Source organism: Balaenoptera acutorostrata, chromosome 19 (genome assembly GCF_949987535.1).
Source record: "Balaenoptera acutorostrata chromosome 19, mBalAcu1.1, whole genome shotgun sequence".
Lineage (NCBI taxonomy): Eukaryota > Metazoa > Chordata > Mammalia > Artiodactyla > Balaenopteridae > Balaenoptera > Balaenoptera acutorostrata.
Genome location: NC_080082.1, coordinates 1,767,605 through 1,792,130, shown reverse-complemented (window position 1 = coordinate 1,792,130; position 24,526 = coordinate 1,767,605). Strand labels below are relative to the sequence as shown.

The window sequence follows — 24,526 nt, the reverse complement described above, 5'->3', positions numbered from 1 at the left end:
GCCGTGCAGCATGTGGGATCTTAGGTCCCCAGCCAGTGATTGAACCCGTGCCTTCTGCATTGGAAGCGCGGAATCTTAACCACTGGACCGCCAGGGAAGTCCCTACAGTTTCTTTTTCAGGCAGGGGAAGCCTGTGGGTGTCCTTAAAATAGAGGAATTCCTGACCCAGAGAATGTACATTTGCCACCACCAGCCACGCCCACCTTGCTGTGGACAAGGCTGGACTTAACATTTCTCTTTTCTGATTGTCAGAAGTATTTTCCTCCCTTTCTTTTTTAAGGGAAAAAAATCAGCATTTTGAAACACATAGGCACTTCTTCTAGCAAGGGAACAAGGTTACTGAGGGAGAGAGAAGTCGTGCGGTATGCCACCTTCTTCAGGGTTCCCAAGGGTTGACGGGCCTCCCAGAAATTTGGATAAGCAGCCGTGTAGCTTGTGTGCTCTGTGCAAAAGTAGATCATTATTGTAACTTCAAAAAAATTGGCCATGCTTTCATAAGGCATATGACCTAAGAATGTAGCAGTTGCCTTTTTCCCCCTCGAATTGAGAATGTTATAGCCTTAGTTCTTAGGGGTTTTACCGGTGGGTCACATAGGCGTCTGCTTAGGCTGCGGGACACGCCTGGCTGATCTGATGAGACCAGAGGTGAGGTGGACGCGCTCCCCAGCGTCGACAGGTCCTTGAAGACGTCTGTGAGCGGGGCGCCGACGTGGTGAGATCCCACGAGCCCCCCAGCAGCTTGGGCACAGATGGAGGAGTCACGTGTCCACGGAGGACTGTCGTCGGGTCAGTCCCCCGGGGCAGACGGTGTTGCTGCCGGGGCTTCACTCGCGTGCGGTGGGCTGCCTGAGTGGCCCGGGGCTGCCGTACCGAGCTCCGCCGACAACACGGTGCCCTGTCCGGGTCTGGGGCCACGAGGCTGAGGCCACGGCGCCGGCAGGGCCACGCTGCCTCGGAGGGCTGCGGATGAGTGTGTCTTGCCTCTGGCGGAGGCCCACAGCTTGTGGCCTTCGTGGGCTGTAGCAGCGTAGCTCCAGTCTCCGTGGCCGTCGTCACGCGGCCGTCTGCTCCTGTGTGTGTCTGTGTGTCTCCTCTCCTCCTGAGGGCAGCAGTCATCCTGCACTTAGAGCGCACTGCACTCCAGTGTGACTGCATCTGCAGTTACTTAATCATGTCTGCAGGGACCCTGTGTCCAAGGGAGGTCACGCTCCCAGGTCCTGGAACGGACATGAATTCTGGGGGACACTTCAGCACAGTACGCAGGGCCTGGGTTCTTTGGAACCTGGGCGATCAGGCTCCTCTGGGCCCAGCATGTGTCTCTGGGAGCTGGGAGGAAGTCGTGGTCATTGTGGGCTGGTGGCGGGGCGGAGCCTGTGAGAACGGAGGCGAGTGGGCGCCCCGGCTCACAGTCACCTTGGAGCGGCCGACCGCGGCCCCCGGGCTCTCCTCATGCACCGAGGAGCGGCGTCACTCACGGTGCCGTGCCCAGCGCATGGGGCTCCCCTGTGTGGGGAGAGGGGGCCAGCCTGGCTCTGTGGCCGGGACGCTGGACCCCGCGGTGCCCACACGGGAGCTGAGACCGTCACTTGAAGAAGTCAGTTGCCAGCGCTCAGGTTTCTGCTTCCCTCTCCCTGGAACTTGAGGCTATGTTAGCAGTGCCCTGGTTTTCATTCCTTTGTGACCGATAAGCCCACCCCACGCCCCTCCCCAAGGACACAGGATTACAAGCCCCCTCGTGGGGCTCACATGAGAGCCGGGAACCACCAGTGTCAGCGATGGGCGTTCTGGAAAGGGGGAGGTGGCCAGCAGGGACGGGACCCCGCTCAGATCTTCGGGGGGCGCCCGGGCAGCACTTGGGAGCAGCGCAGGGCCTGCCCGCTGCTTCGTCTCCCCGGGCTGCTGGGGGGCTACGTGGCTTGTCTGCGGAGGAGACTGTGTCCAGGCCGCCGGGGGGGTGCCGCCACCTCCTCCCCGGCTCCCGAGTGTCCCGGCCGGGCGCCCGCTGCTGTCCGGGCAGAGGGAGGCGCTGCTGGGCTTTCTGTGGCCGTTTCTTCTCCACTTGGGTGGGCGCCGGAGGCCTGAATTTTAAGGCTGGTTCTCACTCCTTACTGATAACTCGGTTTGGAGCTGAAGTGAGGAGACTGACTTGTTACTTCACAACGTTTTCTTAGGAGCATCAAATGACTGGAGATAAAATGCTTCAACAAGTGTGAAATACCAGTTAATTCAAAGTAATCTTTTTATCACTCATTGTAAGAGGTTCCTCCTCCTTTCACTCAGCTGAGGTTGCTCAGGGCTGGCAGAAAAGTTGAACGCCTTTAGCAAAGTCAGAGGAAGCCCACCCATGAGGCTCCTGGGGCGGAGCCGAGCCCCCTGTGCCCTCCTGCACCACGGCTCTCAGTGGGGGAGGCATTGGTGCTGCTGGCGCCTTCCCTTAGTGTTTCCTGGCAGCCTTCACGGGGGCATTGGCCATCGAGCTGGAGTCTTGAGTCACTGTTGGAAGGAACTATGTAATAAGATGTCTTAGAAGAATTTTAAAATGGCTAATGCAGAACTCTACGAATGTACGTTTTTTCTTCGAAGGATGTAAGCCAGGTTTTGAACTGGCAGATTGGTTTTTACAAAGTTGAATTTAAGTATTAATGTTTTCGCTCATTTCTTATGTTTGTGTGCCCACGTGTGTGTTGTATATATTCTCTTCTATTACTAACAAGCTTTGGAATTTTGCATGATCTCATTAATCCCTAGAGGCATTCGGAAGGTGTTTTTCTTGTGTGGGAAGGCATGAGGGGATCTGAGGGTGGTCTGCAGGGTGCCCTTCTTTATTGGAGCAGGTACCTAGTGAGGTGGTTGGATACGTGTGGTCACCACTTCTTTGCCTGTATTTGGGCTCCTCTGTAGCTGTAGTGGGTAGTTGGCTCCTCCTGTGACTGTACAGCTGTACTTAGTGGTCGGGTCCCCTTGTGACTATACGGTTCTTGTTCTCATAGTTGGGCTCAGTCAGTATTTGAGTTCTGTGGTAACTGCAGTTGGTAGTTGGGTTCTCTTGTCACTCAAGTGGGTAACTGGCCGGAACTTTGTGAGCCCCAGCCTGCATCTAGAGCCGTACCCGGCATGGGGCCGTCTCAGTAAATATTGCGATGACTCCAGTTAGTTTAGACATGACCTGAAAACCAGCAAAGAGGTGCCACCTCCTTACATGCTTCCTTTTCTGCAGGAGGGCAAAGTGGGGCTGAGACTACCTTGCAGTTCATCTTCTCTCTGATCCTGTAAACCCTGCCCCTCCTTAACTCAATTACTTTTTATCAAGGTGACAGACATTTTGGTTGTCATTCTGTTTGGAGTCAAAAATGCCTTAGGCTTAGGTTCACAAAAAAGTTAAGTGTCTTTCCAAGACAAAAGAAACTTAATACAGTAGTTAAGAAAACAAAGACTTCCTTTGTTTTGATTATTCCTAGGGTCTGTGCTCTCCACAGAGCAGAGTTTAGGGATTGGGCATCAAAAGATCTCTCGGCAGACGCTCCAAACTGGATGCTCTTCGTAGCCAAAACAGCAAGTTTTCCAGCTGAATCTTTTTATTATTAAATTTTTGAATTTCATCCATTTATTTTCCCGTTAATCTGCGAAGCTTCATGACCAGCTAGAAAGGAGGTCACCCTGTTGAAAAGCATTTTTTGTGGTTCCTGTGTTCCTGACCATTACTCCCTGTTGATTCAGCACAAGGAAGAGGTGAAGTGGTCCAGTGAGAGGTGGGCGGGCTGGCAGGGAGGGGTTCTCCATTTGCCACCCGGTTTCCTCCTTGCTGGTAAGGGGTCTCAGCTGCCCACATCACGCACTGAGAGCTTGCCGTAACGCAGGGGCGGACAGCGTGCGTGCCAGAGGGCTGCCCCGCCCTCTGCGGCCAGCGGTTCAGCGGAGGTGATGCCCACTCGGCTGGGCTGGGCTGGGCATGCGGTGGGGGCCCCAGGGAGTGGATTATGTCCGCCCTTAGGGAGTTTCATTCTGATGGAGGGAGGCAGATGGAGAGGCAAGGGAAGTTCCGCCAGCCTCAGACTCAAGTAGCAGTGGAAGAAAGTCTTCAGATGAGTTGTAACCAGCATTTAGACAACAAATGCGTAAGCATCTGTCATGCGCCTGGACATTCTGGGCTCTCGGCAGGCGTGTATGAGGAGAGCAAAGATCCCTGTGTTTGTGGGGGAGGCGGAGTAAACGCCATCAGTATCTAAGTTCTCTGAAGTGTTAGAGCGCCGGGACGGGGGTGGCGGTGGGAGGACCCTGGGGTGAAGTGGGCTGGTTGAGGGGAGGATTCCTGAGCTCACGCTGGAGCCGAGACTTGAGAGGAGGGAAGGAGGCAGCCAGGCAGGCGTGAGCAAGGAGGAGCGAGCTGGCGTCCCGTCTCGGCCTCAGGACCTGAGAGGCCGCGCGTGAAATCAGGGCGGACAGTTGGGGCGCGGGGCATCCAGGACGCTTGTGGGAACCCTCGCCTCCAGCTTGTTGCCCGACTCCATCTGGTGGGGGTGGATCACGTCAGATAGGTTAAAGCTGAATAAATGAAAAGCGATCATCGCACCCGACAGGTAGGCCTGAGGCGGCTCTCGCCCGTCACGCTTCCTGTTGGCGCTGCGCCCTGACCGCCGACCGCGCGGAAGGCCCGCGCCTCACAGAGCCTCCCCTCGGGTGTGTTCTTGCAGGTCACCTCTTCTATAAATTTGGAATCACGGAATCCGACTGGTATCGAATCAAACAGAGCATCGACTCCAAGTGTCGGACGGCCTGGCGGCGAAAACAGCGAGGCCAGAGCCTGGCCGTCAAGAGCTTCTCCAGGAGAACCCCGTCCTCGTCCTCGTACGGCGCCTCAGGTACGACGCGGGGCGGCCCAGGCAGGTGGCCCCGGGGCGGTCAGTGCGAGAACCGTGGTTCTGTGCCCGCACGTGCCCTGTGAGAGGCGGGGAGCCTCGGCCGGACCCCGAGAGGCTCGCGTGGCAGTTTTCTAGATGGAGGGCATCCTGGGCTCAGCTGCAGCGGCGGGAGCCGGGCCAGGACCACCTCGGACGCCGCCCTGAGCGCTGCTCCCTCTGCCTGGGGGGTCAGCACGTCGCTGGCTCGCTGTCACTGTCACCATCTGCGTGGCGCCTGCCGGTGAAGGCTGGGGTGAAGCCTAAGTCGTGCTCGTTACTGCCGTGGTGAGGACGCAGCCTCGGTTATACTCATCCTCAAGATAACGGGAAGCTCTTAGGCTTTCTTTTCAGGCATTGAAAGGACAGCTGGGAAAGTTCGCCAGGAGTGACAAGGAGACCAGCATCGCTTGTCACCGAAGATGTCTCAAAACGTTGTAACGGAAATGGTTTTTTAACTCCTGCGGACGCTCCCTTGCCAGTGGCTCTCAGGACCTGAGCCCTGACCGGGGTCGGGACCGGGATTCAGGGGCAGCAGTGGGCAGGGTGGGCGGAACTCTCGTTCTGGAAACGCTGCGGTGACAAACCAGGTCACCTGGAGTCCTCGCAGGGTTATGAATCTTTCTGAGCCAGACCGCAGGAAGCGGTTTTCCTCGGTGGTTTGGTGGTTATCGGACACTTGGCCTTAACTTGCCATGTGAATCATGCAAGCTGGGGGTGGCCGACTCTCGTGGGCCAGACAGGTCATGCCCCGAGCAGAGCTTCTGTGCGGGGCCTGCATTGAAGAGTCTCTCAGTGAGGAGTCTGGCCTTTCTGTCACCACCGGGATTCTGTCATGGGAACTTATGTAGCAGTTGGGGGCCCGCTGGGGGTGGCTCCTTGCCGAACCGGACTGGCTCTGTGGTCCTAGGAGGGTAGGCGTGGGGGCTGTGGCTGCAGGGATGCAGGTTTCATCGTGGCCGGGATCTGCCGTCTTACCCCGGGGCCGCCTGGCCAGCACGGCCGTGCTCAGTGCCGGTCCCCATCAGATGAGGCGGGCTGTGGAACCCGCGTCCCCACCTCTGGAGGTGCCCGGGACACGTGACGAGCTGACTTGCAGGCGGGCCGCTCGGGGTCGTGTTCAGTTCAGATCCTGCCTCCGGGCGGTGGTCTGAGGCTCGGCGTTGCCAGCCAGCACCTGCGTGAGGCCCCGAGCCTGTCCGGACCACGTTGGAGCAGGAGGGTGCTGGGTCCTGAAGCTGTGCTTGGGCTGCTGGGCCGGCCACCTTGCATCCGCTTCTGACCTTGTGGTTGGGGACTCAGGTGGCCTTTGCCCCTCAGGTCTGATCTCCATCACGGGCTGGTGATGTCATGCTTTGTCTTTACCCTCGCTCACTTGTTGTTTGTTTTTCTTCCAGTTATTAGTGCTTCTTTCAGTTGAATGACAGTAATTCAGTTTAATGGTAGTCATGTGTCTTCAGTTCCTCTGTTTTTCTGTCCATAAACACGTCAGGGTTCCTCCTAAGAGGCTGTGGGTTTGGTTTTGGTTTTGTTTTTCTTTTTCTTTTTGGCTGCGTTGGGTCTTTGTTGCTGTGCGTGGGCTTTCTCTAGTTGAGGCGAGCGGGGGCTACTCTTCGTTGCGGTGCGTGGGCTTCTCATTGCGGTGGCTTCTCTTGCTGCAGAGCACGGGCTCTAGGCGCGCGGGCTGCAGTAGTTGTGGCACACGGGCTCAGTAGTTGTGGCGCACGGGTTTAGTTGGCAGGCGGATTCTTAACCACTGCACCACCAGGGAGGTCCCCAGGCTGTGGGTCTGAGCAACTCTCAGTGCTGCTGTTGGTCCCGTGGCCTCTTGCGGGTGGCGAATGGCCACCATGAGGGGCTCTTCGGTGCCGTGGCCGGGCAGGTGCTGAGCCTCAGGACGTGTGGCTCAGAATGGACTCTGGCCGGGCCCCAGTGGCTTGGGAAGGTCCGCAGGCTCCAGCAGCGCCGTCCATGGCCAGAGTGATGGGTGCTTTCTCAGGAGCAGGGGGCCCTCTGTGTCGTCCTGATGGGCCAGCTGCCTTCTGGGCCTCGGAGCACGGACGCCGTGGTGCCACCCGGCACCTTGCTGCCTCCGCCCACCCGGTCTCTGTGCCTGGGTCGTGCAGCAGGGGGCACCGCGTCGGGGCGGGGGTCAAGGTGCGCCTTTGTAAGGAGCACTTGAGGGGGGCCGACACCGTCGCACCCGCTTTGCCTCAGGTGCTGCGTGTCTGGGAAGCACGGGGGGCGAGTTCCGGGCTCTGGGACGGGTCTGGACTGCTCTCGGGCGGTCCGCTGGAAGCCAGAGGGCGGCCCCTCCTCGGGCGCTGGAGCCCTGGGAGTTTTGAGGGAAACACGGACCATGTTCTTCTTTTATCAAACTCTTTTGGAAGTACGTTGTTCTGTAACTTTCTGTTGACTGGATATTCTTCTACTTTAACGTACTGCCTACTTGGCCCAAACTCGATACAGCACAGGGTGCTTGGTTAAAGGGCCTCTGGGATGTCGTCCTTGTTCTTCCTGCGGACTCGTGGCCTGACCCAGCGAATCTGGTCCTTAAGACTATTCTGGTGACAGACATAATCCAGGAACATGTAATTTAGCCAGGATTCCGTTAATTTGGAATTGGTAGTAATTCCAGCTGGAGTTGTCATGTTCTCTTTTGAAGTATCAGCAGACAAATGCTACAAGGGAGATTCTGAGCCGAGGCTGGCGTATTTAAAGCTGAATTAGTACTGCCAATTTGAACACAGACCACAACATCACTGGTTTTCAAGGGATTTTTAAAATATCAGTTTATTAAAACGTTTGTATCTCACACTGCTGTCTGGCCACACCACGTGAACTTTCATATGTGCTTGAGTTTAAGGTGGCTGCGTTTTACTGTGTGAACCTCCGCCCCCAGCGCTTTTCCCCACAGCTCTCATTGGGGAGCACCCGTGTAGGGCCCAGAACGTTAGGGTCGCAGAGAACCAGCTCCTGACTGTGTGTCTCTCTGGACATGGGGGAGCGCGGCCAGTGGGGCGAGGCCTTTGAGGGGCTGCCCTTTCCGTGTCACTGCCGGGGGCCGTGGTCCTCCCTCGGCGTGAGTCCTTGCCTGGGGTCACTTGCCATATCTCTTGGATTATTCTTGACCACAAGCAAGTAACAGATGCAATTTTTTGCACTGCACTTTGATGTCAGTATTGATTGTAAAACATAGATTTAAATTGGTCTTCACGTTGCGTAATTAGAGGGAGCTATTGATGATGTGGTAAATTCAATAACTTGAATTTTGTAAGGATTAACATCTTAACACTGTTTTATTGTAACTTTTTAAAAGGCAGCCAGTGGAATCTATACCATGTCAATTTGTTACCCACCGTTAAGCTATTTAAAAATGCATGAAAATTCTTTTCTTCAAGAATCAGACATTTTATATCTTTTTCCTCTTTCCATTCATATCAGCATTCTACTTCTCCCAGAATTTCATTCTAATGTAATATGTTTTTATCTTTAGAAGTCTTTTTGAGTAATCCATTCTTTAGAACAAAAATATGTATATACATTGAAAATTTAAAAAAAATTTTTTTCTGAGTCCTAATGTTCTGAGTGTCTAAGAAAATTCTTCTGATTGAGATAGTATTACAGTTAAAAGTAATACACAACACGTGAAAACAAACGTATCTCATTCTGGGTTAAACATGGAAAGTAAACTTTTATTGGAAGTGTTCCTTTAATTGAGTAGATGGAGCTTTTCTCCCAAGTTAGTTTTTTGTTTGTTTGTCTGTTTATTTACTTTTGGCCGCGTTGGGTCTTCGTTGCTGCGCGCGGGCTTTCTCTAGTTGTGGCGAGCGGGGGCTACTCTTCGTTGCGGTGCGCGGGCTTCTCATTGTGGTGGCTTCTCTTTGTTGCGGAGCACGGGCTCTAGAGCACAGGCTCAGTAGTTGTGGCTCAAGGGCTTAGTTGCTCCGCGGCATGTGGGATCTTCCTGGGCCAGGGCTCGAACCCGTGTCCCCTGCATTGGCAGGCGGATTCTTGACCATTGCGCCATCGGGGAAGTCCCTCCCCCCCCCCCCCCAAGTTAGTTTAATTATCCATGGACCTACCTTGCGCTGGTCCGACACAGAGTTTAGTATGCACTTTGTTCCTGTTTTTCGTTTTCCATTTTTGTCGCTACATCTGAGGAGCTTCAGTTACATAGTGGGTGGGAACCGTCTGTGTCTGTGGGTCATCGGGTCTTTAGACGCTGACTACAGGTGAGAAAGCCCCGCTGTCTAACAGCTGTGGCTCACGACGCTGCACACTGGAAGTCCAGGAACGAAGGCTCGCCTTTCATCTCCGGGGGCAGTGTGGCTGGGGGGAGAGGGAGGCAGAGGTGGGCTCGGCCCCAGGCTGGCAGCTCAGGCTCGTGTGCATCTCCCCGCAGAGACCATGATGAGCACGCCGCCGCCCGCCAGTGAGCTGCAGCAGCCCCCGCCTCAGGCCCTGCACTACGCCCTGGCCAACGCGCAGCAGGTCCAGATCCACCAGATCGGGGAGGACGGACAGGTCCAAGTAGTATGTACTTCTTCCCAGTTTGCCTTTGCGAGTGGAAGGGGAGGGCACGGCTGGGAAGCGGGGGGAGGGGCGCCACGACCAGCTTTCCCTGCACTTCTGGATCCCGCTGACACCTTGGGATGGGGTCCAAGTAGAAATAGTTAAGGTAGGCCTCCTACGTCTCGTAGACCTCTCTGCCGGCCCCTCGCGGCTCCCCTGCCTGTGCGCTCTGCCTGTCCTCCTGGGAGACATCGAGATATATCATAGATATTTTCTCCGTTCAGAGGCATGGGCACCCTTTACTGAGGGGAGAAGAATAACTTCGTTCTGGGGCCAGCGGAGAGAGCTGGTGGCCTTAGTCATTGTGTAGTTTCCTTCGATTGTGTGACGAGTCGCCCTTGTGCGCTGCCGGCCCAGGTGGACGTTCCTCCCGACCCTTCGTGGGAGAGCGGGGCAGGAACTTCCAGGGGATCCTGGGGATGCTTTAGTCACCCAGCCTCCTCACCGTGGGCCTCGTTGCAGGGCTGCCTCCTGGAGACCTGGTTCTGACCCAGGCGGCCTTGGTTTGCTGCTGCACTCAGCACGCCGTCTGGAAAGGGAGGGCTTCCCGAGAGCACGGAGGAGGATTGTGAAGAGTCCTTCTTCTTCCAGGGGAGACGGAGCAGTTATAAACAGTGATTCTTTGTTTAGCTGACAGTCACAAAAGCAGTTACTCTGATCTCGTTAGTAAGGAAGCTCTTTGAAAGAATTCCAGAATAGATAACTGTGATACAGGGTTTACATAGATGTAGTCAAATGAAAGCAATAGAAAATTCAACAGTAGTTTATTTTCAGGTCCATTTTGATTAAGGTAGAATTTTAAATAAGATAATGGATATTCATTTCATTGAGCTAAGTTAAGATTTACAGGAATTATTTGTCTGCCTGTATCTACAAACACAAATGCATTTTAGTTGGAGTCTGATACTTTGGAACCACGTTTACTGTTTACTTCAGCTGTTTAAATCGTCACGTGTTTCTTTGCTTTAAAAAGCGTTGGCTGACGTGTTTTCCGTGTAGACACGTGCACAGCTGCCCCCCACCCTCCTAGTCATGCTGCTGTGTAGCCTCCAGCACCCCCAGGTCACTGGGGACCCTGTCTGAAAGTCCATGAGGTTCCTGGTCCCTCTGAGTTGATAGTACAATTTAAAAAAAAAAACAAAAAACTTGTCAGTTTAGTTTTCTGGAAAATTGTGGTTTCTCCTTTTTCCTGTATGACCTTCACATTCTTAAATTTGCCTGTTTAGTAACATTTAAAGATTTAACAGATTTTTCCTAGGCCTCATTGCCCCTTTAAGAATTACTGCAAAGTATTCTGCGTTATGTCCTTAAAGTAGAACTTCAAGAGGGTGTTTAGTAAGCTCACACCATGCCTGTGTGATACTGGCCACTCAGGCCTTAGCTGTCTTTTCTTGAACGGCGAGTGGAGAATCAGGAACAAACGTTTCGGAGAGCGTTTCTTGTTTCCTCTGATGCTTCTTGGTGTCTTCTCTTCTGCGGATCCCACAGGGCCACCTCCACATCGCCCAGGTGCCTCAAGGGGAGCAGGTGCAGATCACGCAGGACAGCGAGGTGAGTCTGGCTGCCAGCCCAGGGCCCGCTCTGTGCCCACGGGCCCTCTGCACTCTGACCTTTGTCCAGTGCGGTGGACAACTGGGCATCCCCAGATGACACAGGTGTCCAGCAGAGACCGCCTGCTTCCCGCTTCCTGGGGCGTCAACCCGAGGCCCTGCCTGCCCTCCACACCTTCCTGCCCTGGCTGCACCATGGCCCCATCTGGGTTTCTTGGTGAACACTTGCTATAGGGAGGCTTTTGCTCCTGGCTGAAGTGCCCTCTGCAGCCCCAGGGGTGGGAGGAGCACGAGGGGGCCGCCCTTGAGACTGTGGCCTCACTTGTCCTCGTGGGGCCAGTGCGGGACTTGAGGGAGGTGGGACTCTGGTGAGAGAGCCCGTGAAGGTCCTGTGAGCCTTCGGCGCAGCTTTTTCTGACTCAGCCTCGACCGCCTGCCGTCCCGCCATCCCAGCCTCTTCCCACTGGTGTCCTTTTACTGTTACTCCACGGTAAGGACAGAGGCAGGAGGCCTTCCTGGCTGCACTCGTACCTGCCCAGGGGGCTTGGTGTGTGAAGGTCAGCTTGACCCTCCGAAGGCGGGTCGGGGCCTGGGGCGCAGGGCTGCAGCCCGCAGATTGGGGCGTGGCTTCCTGCACCTTGGCCCCGCCTGGGAGCAGTGCGCCCTGGATACCACCGCCCCACCCCCCCCACCCCGTGTGCCATGTGGGCGGAGCTGAGGGCCGGGCTTGCTTCCAGCCTCGGGCATCTGCCAGCACCAGGGGCTGTCGGCCCCCGGGTCTCACTAGAGTCCTCCGGGAAGCCTGGGACTCGTTTAGGGGTGCCTGCTGGCTCCTCGTGTTCCGGCCGCGCACCGGGCTGCTTTCCTTAAGTGGGTGACGTCAGTGCCCCCGACCTCTCAGTCCCAGCACCCAGCCCCCAGCCCCACAGTCGGAGGGAAGAGGCGGGCGGGTTCTGAGGGGACGGCTCCGAGCTGGACAAATCCCTGTGAGTCGTCAGATGACGGGACAGGTGTGTCCATGGGAAGGTGGGGCGCACGGCCGGGTGGGTGCCCGGGGGGTGGGGAGGCTAGCCGGGGCGGGGGAGTGGTGAAGGGGAGCAGCGCACGGGGGTGGGGGGCAGGTCCCGGGAGGCCTGACCGCAGCTAAGGAGTGGGCTTCCCCCTGCCTCCTGCGGGGCCAGCGGGCGGGGGGTGGGTGTCTGTGAGCTCACACAGAGCAGCATGTTGGTGGGGGGAGTGGGCAGCAAGCTAAGCGCAGACGCCCCGTTTCGGGCCGGGGAGCTTCCCTTCTCCAGGCACAGGTGAGGGGGAGGCCACGCCCACAGAGGGCCGCCCGTCAACCAGCACGCCTGCCTTGCTGCCTGCCTTGCTGGGGGCCCTTGAAAGGAAGGAAAATGGTTAGGGCTGGAAAAGGAGAAATCAATGCACATCCGCTTTTATATTGTTTCTGCTAAAAATTCATTAGAATACTTCTTGAATTTCAATTTTTGGTATCAATTTTGCCCTTTTTTTTTTTTTTTTAGTTTTCTTAACTGAATCCCTCCTCTGTATAATCCAGTGGGGTTTTTTTTGTTTTGTTTTGCTTCCATTAGGAATTGAATGCACTGAATTAGAAAAAATTGCTGATAGTGTAATGATTACTTTGTAAAAAGTTACAATACGCAATTAGTCTTCTCATCACAATGAAACCTTACTTTGTTCACTTAAAAATTAGGTAGTTATTTTGTCAAAATGAGGATATCTGTAAAGAGACATTTAGCAGCGCCTACCAGACTTAAAACAACTATTATTTTTTTTAAACAAATGAAAATGAATTTCCAGCTGGTGAGATCTCAGTAGGCCTGTAGTCTGGTTAATTGCATTACATCCCATTAATTTCGTGGTTGCCATAATGCCCCATGATGTGTCAGGTGTCCCAGAGGGGAAGCTGGGTGATGGGACGCAGGACCTCTCTGTACTACTTTTGGTTCTTCTTGTGAGTCTGAGATTGTTTCAAAGTGAAGAGTTAGAAGAAAAACATTTCCATTTGGGGGTCAGGGTTGGGGGATGGGTACAATGTTTTTTTAACTGGTTTGTTTTGTTTGTTTTTTTAAGAAAAAATAGCACCTGTAAACTCAGCTTAAGTATTGATAGTTTGGGATTTTTATGGCTACAAGGGACCGATGTTGGAATTGATGTTAATGGTTTTGCTGGTTTTCACTAATGGCCTGGGGATGTTCCTGCCTCTGTCTCGTGCATCTTGAAGCTGTTGTCCTTGATCACACTCTTATTCATCCATTTTGCAGGGCAATCTACAGATACACCACGTGGGACAAGATGGGCAGGTAAGTGCTCACCTGCGGTGGATCCCAGCGTGGCAGGAGCGGGAGCGTTGGCCCCAGGGACACACGGAGACACACGGGGATGGGGCATGTGGACGGCGGGGCGCTGGGCTGTTGTGCAGCAGCTGTCTGTTAGAATAAGGCAGGTTTCGTTCCCGTTCATTGCTGTCAAACTCCAACCACTGCCTTTTTTTCTGGTCCTGAGAAAAAGACCCTGAAACCCTCATTGAGCTCACCTGATGTGAACTGTCTACAGAGTGAAGCGCCCGGCTGAGGCGTTCTAGGGGCAATTTGCTTCTAAGATGGAGTGAAATTGCTGGTGAATTCGAGGATTGACATTTTCACGTCCTCATGAAGAGTTTCTGTTAAAGAGATGTTTATAACCTGAATAATTACGAAAGGGAGTCTGGAGGATCTTCCCTTTTTATAAAACGTAATTTAGGAATCATGAACATGGAGCTCAGTCACTATCGAGATAATCACAGACGTTATTCTCAGAGCCGAGTGCACGCTCCCCTCTGGCACACTGTGTGCACTTCCCACGTACTCGGCGCGGGCCTCGTGTTTGCCACAAACGGTCACGCAGGGTGTGCGTTGCTGGACTCGAAACCAAAGGCCGTCACGCCCCGAGGGTTTCCCGTTGAGCCCTCGGAGCGCCTTGGGACGAGTGCGACGTCCAAGTTGGAGTTTCTTTGTTTAAAGTGTCATCTTGAACGCAGTCATGAGGTTTTAATCAAAGTCCTAAAGCAGTATTAATATATAAAAATAGCTGCCTTGGCAAAGAGCCAAAAAGCCAAAGAATTGCAGAATTTTAAAAGCTGCACTGAGTTTTAACCTTAGTTAAACCTCTTCTTTAGCATCCTTCTCAGGGCTTTTACTCCAGGTCAGGAAAGCTGGAGACCCTTTGTCACTTGAGCATTGAAACAAAACCTCTGATTTCCCAGAGTTGTGCTTCTGGTTGTCTCTGCTCCTGCTGCTGGTGAGGCGGCCCAAGGTGACCCTGGGGAGGGATGTCACTTCCAGGCAGCTGTGTTTGCCTGCCTTTCCGTTGTGCTTTTGGGGAAGGTGTAGGGAGAGGAGCCCTGTCCTGGAGGGTCGGTTACAGCGGGGAGCAGCGCAGGGGCGTCGAGCCAGCCTCTGCCAGCGGGAGGGCGGCCTTCTCCACACTGCAACGTGGGCCCCGTCGCCCACGTTGGGCCTCACATACCGCGATCTACCGCTTGCGTCTGTTGGAGCAGATTAAGGGTTGAGGGGCCCCCCAAGCCCCAGGTAGGCCCTGTGAGGCTAGGCACTCAAACCCAGGGTGGAGGGGTGAGGGTGGCGGAGAGGAGAGCATGGGGGTTAGAGGTGAAGCTCCAGTTGGGCTGAGAGCACGGGTTCCGGTCACTGGAAAAATGTCCCAGTCGCACTTCTCACCCTGTCCCTGCCAGTGGGGTGACAGTCATGGTCGGATGCTGAGATGCCTCTCCCTGACCCGGACGTCGAGTTGGCCGAGTGCAGACAGAACAGTCCCCAGAGGGTTCCATCGGTCAGCAAGGCCGCACGCGAGGTTCACGTCGGGTTCACTCTGGCAACACGTGCTTTCTTGGCTTTGCCGTTTTATACGTTAGAGATGTTTGTGAGGTTATGTGAACGTTTTTAACCTTAGCAAGATATTTAAAATTTTTTAAATGAATTATATGGGATTAGAAGTTGACCTGGTTTGGTGCATTAATTAAGATTGATGTGATTAAAAACATGTTTAGGGAGCAGTAAATTGTGCCTTGTGTCCCTTTAGCACAGCGTCTGTCCTTCTGCTGAGACCTTTCCTCGCGTTGTCCGTAAATCCTCGACTTCAGTCACATAACAGTTTGCCTTTCACGCCTGGAGTCTGGTTGCCTCCGGGCTGTGCTGGCCTGATGTTCTGCCCCTCGAAATGCAGGCTGTCTTGGGACAGTGAGGGTCTGTGTTCAAGCAGAAAGGTGCTGCTCTTCGAGAGGAGCGGACACGTCCGCCCGCCGTCGTGAGCGTGTGGGCAGCGGGGGCCTGGCTGCGGGCACGGTGCCGTGAGCCTCCCGCGCTGTTGGCTGGCAGGCAGGCCCCAGAGCTTGTGGGCGGAGTGGTCGCTTCAGTCGGGCTCGTCGCTGGGGAATCGGGTCATGGGGCCCCTTTCAGCCGCCAAGGCTTGAATTTGAGCCTCCAAAGTGGGGCCTCTGTGAGTCCAGCCAGCACACACTGGGCCTTGGACCCCAGTGGGGGCTTGCTGAGCTGCTCTCCCCACCCTGCAGTTGCCGGAGGAGCTTTTCCCGGTGAGGACGGGTTCCCGTCTGGGGCAGAGAGGGGACACCCCGAGCTGGGGCCACTGCTCCCCGGCCGGCTTTCACTCGTCCCAGCTCACCGGTGGGCCAGGTAAACCCGGCTCTGGCTCCAGGTCTGTCCGCCCTCCTTAGAGCTCGGAGGTGCACTGCGGGTGTGAGTCTGCCTTTGGGCCTCGAGAGGCGGCCTCACCGTTTCCCTCCCGACTCCTCCTGGCCGTGCGTGGGCAGCAGGGTGGGGTGTGGGACAGCCCCACCACGTGCAGGGGGCGTTCCCATCTGATGTTGTGCCTGGGCGCGTGGCAGCGCGTGGCAGGGCCTCCCTGCCCGTCCCAGACACCCGCCTTTCCCACCGCTGTGCTGTCTTGTCCACAGAGGGTTTCTGCTCACTCCCAGGCCCTTAAAGCACCGCGACGGGTTCTGTCCTGCTTCAGCCGCTCATGGCCAGGGCTGGGTGACTTTGCAGTAATGCATGACAGTTTCGGGTGCTTTCTCTTCACACCGCAGGACTGTGTACTGTCGATAACTGTCTGAATTTGACCCCAGTCAGCGGGGTCCCCGGGTGCTGGCCGCAGCAGGTGCTGGGCCTTCAGGGATCCGACCCTTAGGAAGGGCAGGGAAGGCTGAGGGTGATGCGCTCAGACCGGGGGCTGGCTCCCATGGAACCCCAGCGCCTCCTGGCTTCTCAGAAATCACCTGCGACTCAAACAGTGGGCTCTCCGAATTTGCATGGTGAAGTTTGGGTAAAAACGTGGCCATGGCTTTATAGGGAATATCTGGGTATTCAGTTTAGACAACAAGAGGTACAGGCTTTGGTTCTGATGAATTTGATGTGGTTGAAGATTTAGCCAACTCAAAATAATCTTTCTGATTTCTCTAATCAGTTGGAGGAAAAGCAAAATAATCTTACTCAGTTTCGGAGGTGGCAGTGCAGTTGTAGAACTAAATCTGGAAGTATAGATGTTACACGGGAGGTGAGCTCTGAGAATTGGAGGAAAGAAGTGGCCGAAAGAGGACGTTTGTTCTGGAGATGCTCTCCGTGTCACATTGGCTTCCAGGAGGCAGATCGTGGTGGGGAAGCGGAGGGCATCCTCCTGGCAGGAGGCGGGTGTGGGTCCGGGCAGGCCCTGCTCTGTGGGGTCACAGGCGCTTCATGTCAAAGCCACACGTCTCCTGGGACGTGTGTGTGTGCTTTATTCTTTCCCTCTCACTTCTCTAAAGGTCACTGTTTTCTTGGGGGTCGGGTTGCCTGAGGCGTCGAAGTGTGTTGTTTCACTTAGAGCTTCACGTCTGGCCCCTCAAGTGGAGACCACTGCTGAGGAGGGAGCGGGTATGGGGCCGAGCGTGTCCGTCACATCCACGAGTGTGATCCCCGCATTGGGTTCATCTGGGTGGTTCAGGAAGATTCCGAGGGGACACATGCAGTGACACAGACGAGGCGCAGCCCCTGCCCCATCTCCTGACTGTTCTGCTTTGAGCGTCTGAGCTGCTCAGCATGCGTGAGTTCAAGGGAAGCCGGGTGAGTGGCTCATCTCGGCTTGGTCGTGTTCGGGGGGCAGCAGCCGGCAGTGAGACCGTAGGATTGGGGACCCGCGTTGGCGCTGGCCTTGTGGCACAGAGGCACCTGGCTCTGAATCTGCCCTGGTTAGAGCCAGTCCCGAACCAGTCACCCTTCAGCTGTGTAGACGAACACATGCCGGGAACCACGCGCTTTGTTGTGGGACAGTGAGCACTGGGGCGCGTCCCTGCGCTGCTGGGCTAATCGGCATCTGGTTGCAGCCGTCTCTTGCTGGACGACCCCCGCCCCCACCACCGAATTTGGGGCCAGAGAAGACAATCAGTTATTATCCTTGGGGCTTCCCTGGTGGCGCAGTGGTTAAGAATCCACCTGCCAATGCAGGGGAGACAGGTTCGAGCCCTGGTCCGGGAAGATCCCACATGCCGCGGAGCAACTAAGCCCGTGCACCACAACTACTGAACCTGCGCTCTAGAGCCCGCGAGCCACAACTGCTGAATCCCGCATGCCACAACTACTGAACCTGCGCTCTAGAGCCCTCAAGCCACAACTACTGAGCCCGCATGCCACAACTACTGAAGCTTGCGCGCCTAGAGCCCGTGCTCCACAACAAGACAAGACACCGCAATGAGAAGCCTGCGCACCGCAACGAAGAGTAGCCCCTACTCGCCACAACTAGAGAAAGCCTGTACACAGCAACGAAGACCCAACACAGCCAAAAACAAATAAATAAAAAATAAAAATTATTACCCTTCACCATTCGGGGTTCGTTGGGCCCAGCGGGAGGGAGGTGGTTCTGCTCCACGTCATGTCACCGGGTCGTCTGGAGGCTCGGGGCTACCCTGTCCAGGGGATCCCTCCCGGGCCTGGAGCTGGGCTGTCCCCCCAGCCCCTCGGTTCTCCGTGAAGGCTCCCCCAGTGGCCCAGGGCCTCACAGCACGGTGGCAGGGTCCATGGGGCAGATGTCACCAGCTTTTGAGAGCTGGGGTGCAGACGTGCAGGCCCCATGGTGACCACGCTCCTGAGGGCGGTGTGGGATGTCCACGCCCTGGTCTGAATCCAGAGGATGTTGCTGGCAAAGAGGGATGTGACATCTCTTGGCATCCATTCTGGGCCCGGCGTGGCTTGACCATGAGCTCCTGAAGGGCAGGGCCCGTGTCCTTCACGGGGAGGCAGGGGCCTGCCTGAGTGCCCGGAGCAGCCCAGTGGATTTCCATGGAGGCGGTTACTGGGTGAATCACGCACCACGAGCCCCGGAAATGAGCCTCCCCGCTCAGGCTGGTGGGCTGGGGGTTAGTCTGTCAGTGCTGGCATCGAGATCTCAGCCCACCCACCCGAGCGGCATAAAATCTGCAGCGAGAAACTTGACACTTATTAACTGTGTGCTTCGTTGGGTCAGCTTGGCTGATGGTAAAAGTTGGGTGCATTTTTTTATGATTATTGTGTATTGTTAAATTTTTGTTGAACTGTTAGAGCAGTCTTAAAATGTCCTTTTCTGCATTTAACGAATTGAGATTTTTAAAATCTAGATTTATACGATTTCTAAGTTTTGCATTCTGTTCATCTTGGTTTTGGGGGAGTTTAAGAAAACAAAGCAAAGACCGCAACATTTATTCGTGTGACTAAGGAGCAGTGCTCCCAAGCAGGCTGTCTTGGGATAAGCAGCAGCTGCTGCTGGCTGACCGCGAGGTCCCCTGGCCACCGTCTGCAGCGCCTCTGTTTCCAGGGCTCGTCAGCACCCGAGGGCAGGCCCGTTCCTGGGAGGGCGCTGGCACCTTTGTTTTAGTTAATACTGAGTTGTCACTAAAGGTCAGAACACAACCCAGGAGGAGGAGGCTGGGCCCCCCTGCACCTCCAGTGTCATGCTCCGGCCTCCCCACCATGTGCGGGTGACCCATGGGCGGCAGGGCCACCCCTGGTGCCACAGCCATGGGAGGAGCCAGCCCGCTGTCCACGGGGCCGGTGTCCCTTTCTGGAGCTGGACGTGTGCCCCCTCCGACATCCCAGCCCCTCTTGTGTTGCTGTTGATGATGTGAACTAGGGGATGTTATTCCCCGTTACACGTGGGGACAGTAGGCAGTGACTCTTCCAGGGTTGTGCGGGGAGGTCAAGTCCAGGATGGATGCAGCCCCCAATTCTCATATAAGTCCTCAAGCCCCCGCCTTGGCTCCAGGTCTCTAGAACACGGTCATCACTGCTGTTGTCACCGCCACCACCAGGACATCACAGCCACTGTCACCTCCCCCTCCACTGTCATCACTGTTGTTGTCACCGCCACCACCAGGACTGCACAGCCACTGTCACCTCCCCCTCCACTGTCATCACTGCTGTTGTCACCGCCACCACCAGGACATCACAGCCACTGTCACCTCCACCTCCACTGTCATCACTGCTGTTGTCACCGCCACCACCAGGACATCACAGCCACTGTCACCTCCACCTCCACTGTCATCACTGCTGTTGTCACCGCCACCACCAGGACTGCACAGCCACTGTCACCTCCACCTCCACTGTCATCACTGCTGTTGTCACCTCCACCACCAGGACTGCACAGCCACTGTCACCTCCCCCTCCACTGTCATCACTGCAGTTGTCGCCTCCACCACCAGGACTGCACAGCCACTGTCACCTCCCCGTCCACTGTCATCACTACTGTTGTCGCCTCCACCACCAGGACTGCACAGCCACTGTCACCTCCCCCTCCACTGTCATCACTGCGGTTGTCGCCTCCACCACCAGGACTGCACAGCCACTGTCACCTCCCCCTCCACTGTCATCACTGCTGTTGTCGCCGCCACCACCAGGACTGCACAGCCACTGTCACCTCCCCCTCCACTGTCATCACTGCTGTTGTCACCGCCACCACCAGGACATCACAGCCACTGTCACCTCCCCCTCCACTGTCATCACTGCTGTTGTCACCGCCACCACCAGGACATCACAGCCACTGTCACCTCCACCTCCACTGTCATCACTGCTGTTGTCACCGCCACCACCAGGACATCACAGCCACTGTCACCTCCACCTCCACTGTCATCACTGCTGTTGTCACCGCCACCACCAGGACATCACAGCCACTGTCACCTCCACCTCCACTGTCATCACTGCTGTTGTCACCGCCACCACCAGGACATCACAGCCACTGTCACCTCCACCTCCACTGCCATCACTGCTGTTGTCACCTCCACCACCAGGACTGCACAGCCACTGTCACCTCCACCTCCACTGTCATCACTGCTGTTGTCACCTCCACCACCAGGACATCACAGCCACTGTCACCTCCACCTCCACTGTCATCACAGCTGTTGTCGCCTCCACCACCAGGACTGCACAGCCACTGTCACCTCCCCCTCCATTGTCATCACTACTGTTGTCACTGCCACCACCAGGACTGCACAGCCACTGTCACCTCCCCCTCCACTGTCATCACTGCTGTTGTCACCGCCACCACCAGGACTGCACAGCCACTGTCACCTCCCCCTCCATTGTCATCACTACTGTTGTCACTGCCACCACCAGGACTGCACAGCCACTGTCATCTCCACCACCATCACCTCCCCCTACACCACCATCACCACCATCAAGGGATCAAGCGAGTTTTGATGATTGTGAGCTGTGATCTGTCTTCTCTGCCTCGTTCTGTGGAGACCAAAGTGACAGAACTTCCTCTGCCTGGCCCTTAGGAGTTTTACTGGGGGGAGGTAACTTAAGCTAGGAGTGTGTGAGAAAGGTAAGGGGCAGATCCACGCGCTGTTCCTTGCCTGTCGCATCGTGCATTCAGTAGGCACTCAGGTGTGGAGCAGAGCCGTGAAGATTCACAGAGCTGCTCCCGGAGGGCATGTGGATCCAGGCGATTCAGATCTAGTGAGGTATGAACGCTCACTTGGTCCCAGCGCCATTGCCAGGCAATATCATATCTGTTGGAACATCTGAATCTGGGTCAATTTTTTCTCCATAGTTGGGAGATTTTCAGCGATATGGGGAATCTTTAAAGACTGGAGCTTTAGTCATGTTGCTTACATTGTGAATCACGAAATGGTTTAGTGCTGTTTCAACTAGATGCGTATTTTGGTAGATTTTTATTTTTATTTTTTTACAGTTGTGGTTAACGTCATCTAAGATGCGTATGAAAAAGTTGTCTGTCTGTAGGCTGAACGACGTCAGGACACTTGGAAACCTGGGAGTTGTGTGTGTTCTGGCAAAGCCCGTCTCTGCAATAATGAATATGCCACACACACACACAAACACAGAAACACACACATGCATGGGTCACGTGTTAAAAAAAGGCAACACGGTGACGTGTCCAGGTTACTCTCGTCCTGCATCTGTGAGATAACTTCACCAGTATCTAACTAAACAGCCCTGGCATTCTCGAGACTCTTAAACCTCTCTCGAGTTCTTTGGCATTTGTGTCCATCCTGATACTTTGCTTAAAAGTAAATTTCAGTAGCTCTCGGAACTTTTTCCATAAAATGAGGCATTATAAACCCAGCTGGGAAAAAGATTAGAAGAGATGGGAAGTATCCAACATTTTATGTGTAGGACGTTTTTGGAGTGTAGGCCTTTTTTGGGGTGGATGAGAAGAAGGGCTGTGTGTGTGTGTGGTGTGTGTGTAGGGTGCCTTTATCTGTAGCAGTGAAACAGTGTCTGCCATTCCCAGGGGCTCTAGTCCACTTTTAGTGGTCTGCACGCCAGGAGAGCAGTCTCAGCCTTGCAGATGGTACACACTGTCACTTCGCTTCTTTTATTTTTTTAATATTTATTTATTTATTTACATTTTTATTTTTGGCTGCGTTGGGTCTTCGTTGCTGCGCGCGGGCTTTCTCTAGTTGCGGCGAGCAGGGGCTACTCTTTGTTGCTGTGCTCAGGCTTCTCATTGCGGTGGCTTCTCTTGTTGCAGAGTACGGGCTCTAAGTACGCAGGCTTCAGTAGTTGTGGCACGTGGGCTCAGTAGTTGTGGCTCGTGGGCTCTAGAGCGCAGGCTCAGTAGTTGTGGCGCACAGGCTTAGTTGCTCCACGGCATGTGGGATCTTCCCAGACCAGGGCTCGAACCCGTGTCCCCTGCATTGGCAGGCGGATTCTTAACCACTGCGCCACCAGGGAAGCCCTCACACTGTCACTTCAGTTCTAATAAAAATGTTCCCTTCAAGAAAATACGTTCCTTCCAAAACACAGACACACATCTTGGAGAACCTAGGTAGCTCAGGGAATTAACCCCTCATGGAAAAGCCTTCTCTACCAGAAATGGTGGAAACTATCGTTTAAATCAGAAAAGGCCGGATGTGGAGGGAGTTTGGTGTTGAGTGGTTCCCCAAAATACCCTAGAAGAGTCTCAGAAACAACGGTGCGTCTCCTGCTGCCCGGCCGTGGGAGCCGAGCGTGGCGCTGCAGGCTGTCGCCCTGCCCGGGGCAGCTGGCCCTGTCGGGACCCGGCGGCGTCTCCTGCTGCTGGCTCCGTTCCTCGGGAATCCTGGTCCCCAGCGGGGGTGGGGCTGCCGGAGGGGCACCCGACTCCCAGGACTCGCTGTTCGCCACCTCCTGGGCCCATGGGAGGTGTGGCTGAGGATGACCAGTTAGTGACGCTGGCATGGCAATCCAGGCCTGTCATTTGTCCCTGGAGCTGGCAACAAAGAAGACGGTTTCCTGTTGGACAAGGCCAGGAGGAGGTTGACAGAGGTTTGGGCTGGGAAGGATATTGTAATGGTGTTTTTAGAAGACGTTGCACCACGTGGTTACTTAAGTGTACGGTTCCAGTATTGTAGGTCATTGGAGTCACGATGTCTTTGGAGGCTCATGTCAGTTGAGGCTGAGTAGCTTTACAAGAAAACCCCAAAGGCCCTTCCGATTGTTTGGACGCATCGCCCACGGCCCTGAGCCCCTTTGGTCAAGCCCCACCTCAAAGGCTTTGACTCCAGACGGTCAAGGGAGAAGTGACAGGCCTTAAAATTCGAGAATCGTTTTTGATCAATTTCATCATTTTCAAATATACGTTTAAAATGTTAAGTTAAATAGCTTTAATGCTATTAGATCCAAATTTTGTTCATTTCCGTTCTTCACAGTACCCGGTGTAGTATCAGTTGTCAGTACTCAGTGATTCCTTGTTGATGAATGAATACAATAGTAATTATTTCAGATTAGCATTAGTTAACTGTAAGATATGCATGTGAGTTGAAAGCATTTTGATAGACTTTTATTTTTAAGCCTTTTAAAATGTAGCATATGTTCACTGATGATTTTAGTCATGAGTAATAACTTGGAAATGTCCAGAGGAGTACTTACTTAAACCTTACAGCTCAGTAGGCTGAAAAATTGTGACTCTGACTAATTCCAAATTTCTTTTTAGTGAGGCCTAAGTTGTAGAACTTTTTCTGCATAAGGAAGGTTTGGTGATTGCTCTGGGCTCTCCTGAAGCTTTTCTGTCACTGTCTGTGTTTTCCGTGAAGGGCGTGCGTGCAGCGGGCAGTGGAGCCCATGCCTGGTGCTGGACCAGTGTCCCTGCCATTTCGGTGATGGTGCAGAGCAGCTAAGTACCGCAGCAACTGTACTCCCGACGCCGTCAGGGCAGCTGCTCTCTGTTGGAAGGAACCGAGTTACCACTCCTGCACCAGGAATTTACTTTCTGGATTTCTAGCTGTGGAGGAGGGTGGGTGGAAGGCCAGCCCTGTAATGGGGCTGCCCCGTGAAGTGCTGGCCATTTTTCCAGATGGTTCACTCCTTTACAGTCAGAGAAATAGGGGATGGAAAGTACCCGTGGGGACGTTTCCCTCCTGTTCTGCCCAGGCCCCGGCTTTTCCCCGAGCAAGCCCCAGGAGCTCTGGCCGTCCATGTTGTAGAGACTGGAGGCTCGCTCTGCGTGCTCTAGGTGGGGTCATGTGTGGACTCTGGTGGTTGCAGCCCAGAGGGGAGTCGCTGCACCGGGTGAGGCGTCTGAGTTTAGACAGTGGATCTGGGCGGGTGGGGTGCCGGAGTTGGCGCTGGGCTCTCCCGGCGCCACGGGTCTCCAGGGCTTGGAGGTCTCAGGAGGATGTGGTGGAAGTTGCAGGAAGCTGAGCTGCGGGGCCGGGGCCTCCAGACGGGCCTGTGGTGTGAGAGCTCTCACGGGGCTGGGACACGAGTGAGCCCTTGAGCCACTCAGCAGAGTTACTGCAGAAGACAGACCTTTCAAGCACAATGTCATCTCCCACTTTTACTCCCTGTGAGGGTGCACTTCAGGGTGACTGTTGGCTTCATTGTGTGTTCATGAGGAATCTTTCGTCTAGAAATCACAGGCCTGGTCTGATCAGGGCGCCCGGGTGTGGGCTCAGGCCGCTGCTCCGGCGGGGCTGGAATGCCTGGCAGAGTTGGAGGACGCGGTCGGGCCCCCAGCCTGGGCCCC

At 54.9% G+C, this 24,526-nt stretch overlaps 1 protein-coding gene across 7 annotated transcripts in view; it reads left to right on the top strand.

Annotated features, from left to right (window-relative positions):
• The window catches only part of BANP (BTG3 associated nuclear protein), a 102,328-nt gene that overhangs the window by 62,917 nt on the left and 14,885 nt on the right, over window positions 1–24,526 (top strand). For 5 of the 7 annotated variants that reach the window (XM_057534474.1, XM_057534478.1, XM_057534473.1 and 2 more), the window contains 4 exons: window positions 4,692–4,859; window positions 9,301–9,431; window positions 10,950–11,021; window positions 13,306–13,344. In XM_057534474.1, the coding sequence (XP_057390457.1) occupies window positions 4,692–4,859; window positions 9,301–9,431; window positions 10,950–11,021; window positions 13,306–13,344 (410 nt within the window). The remainder of the gene's footprint in view (window positions 1–4,691; window positions 4,860–9,300; window positions 9,432–10,949; window positions 11,022–13,305; window positions 13,345–24,526) is intronic. The other 2 variants (XM_057534479.1, XM_057534477.1) reach the window with 1 other exon arrangement.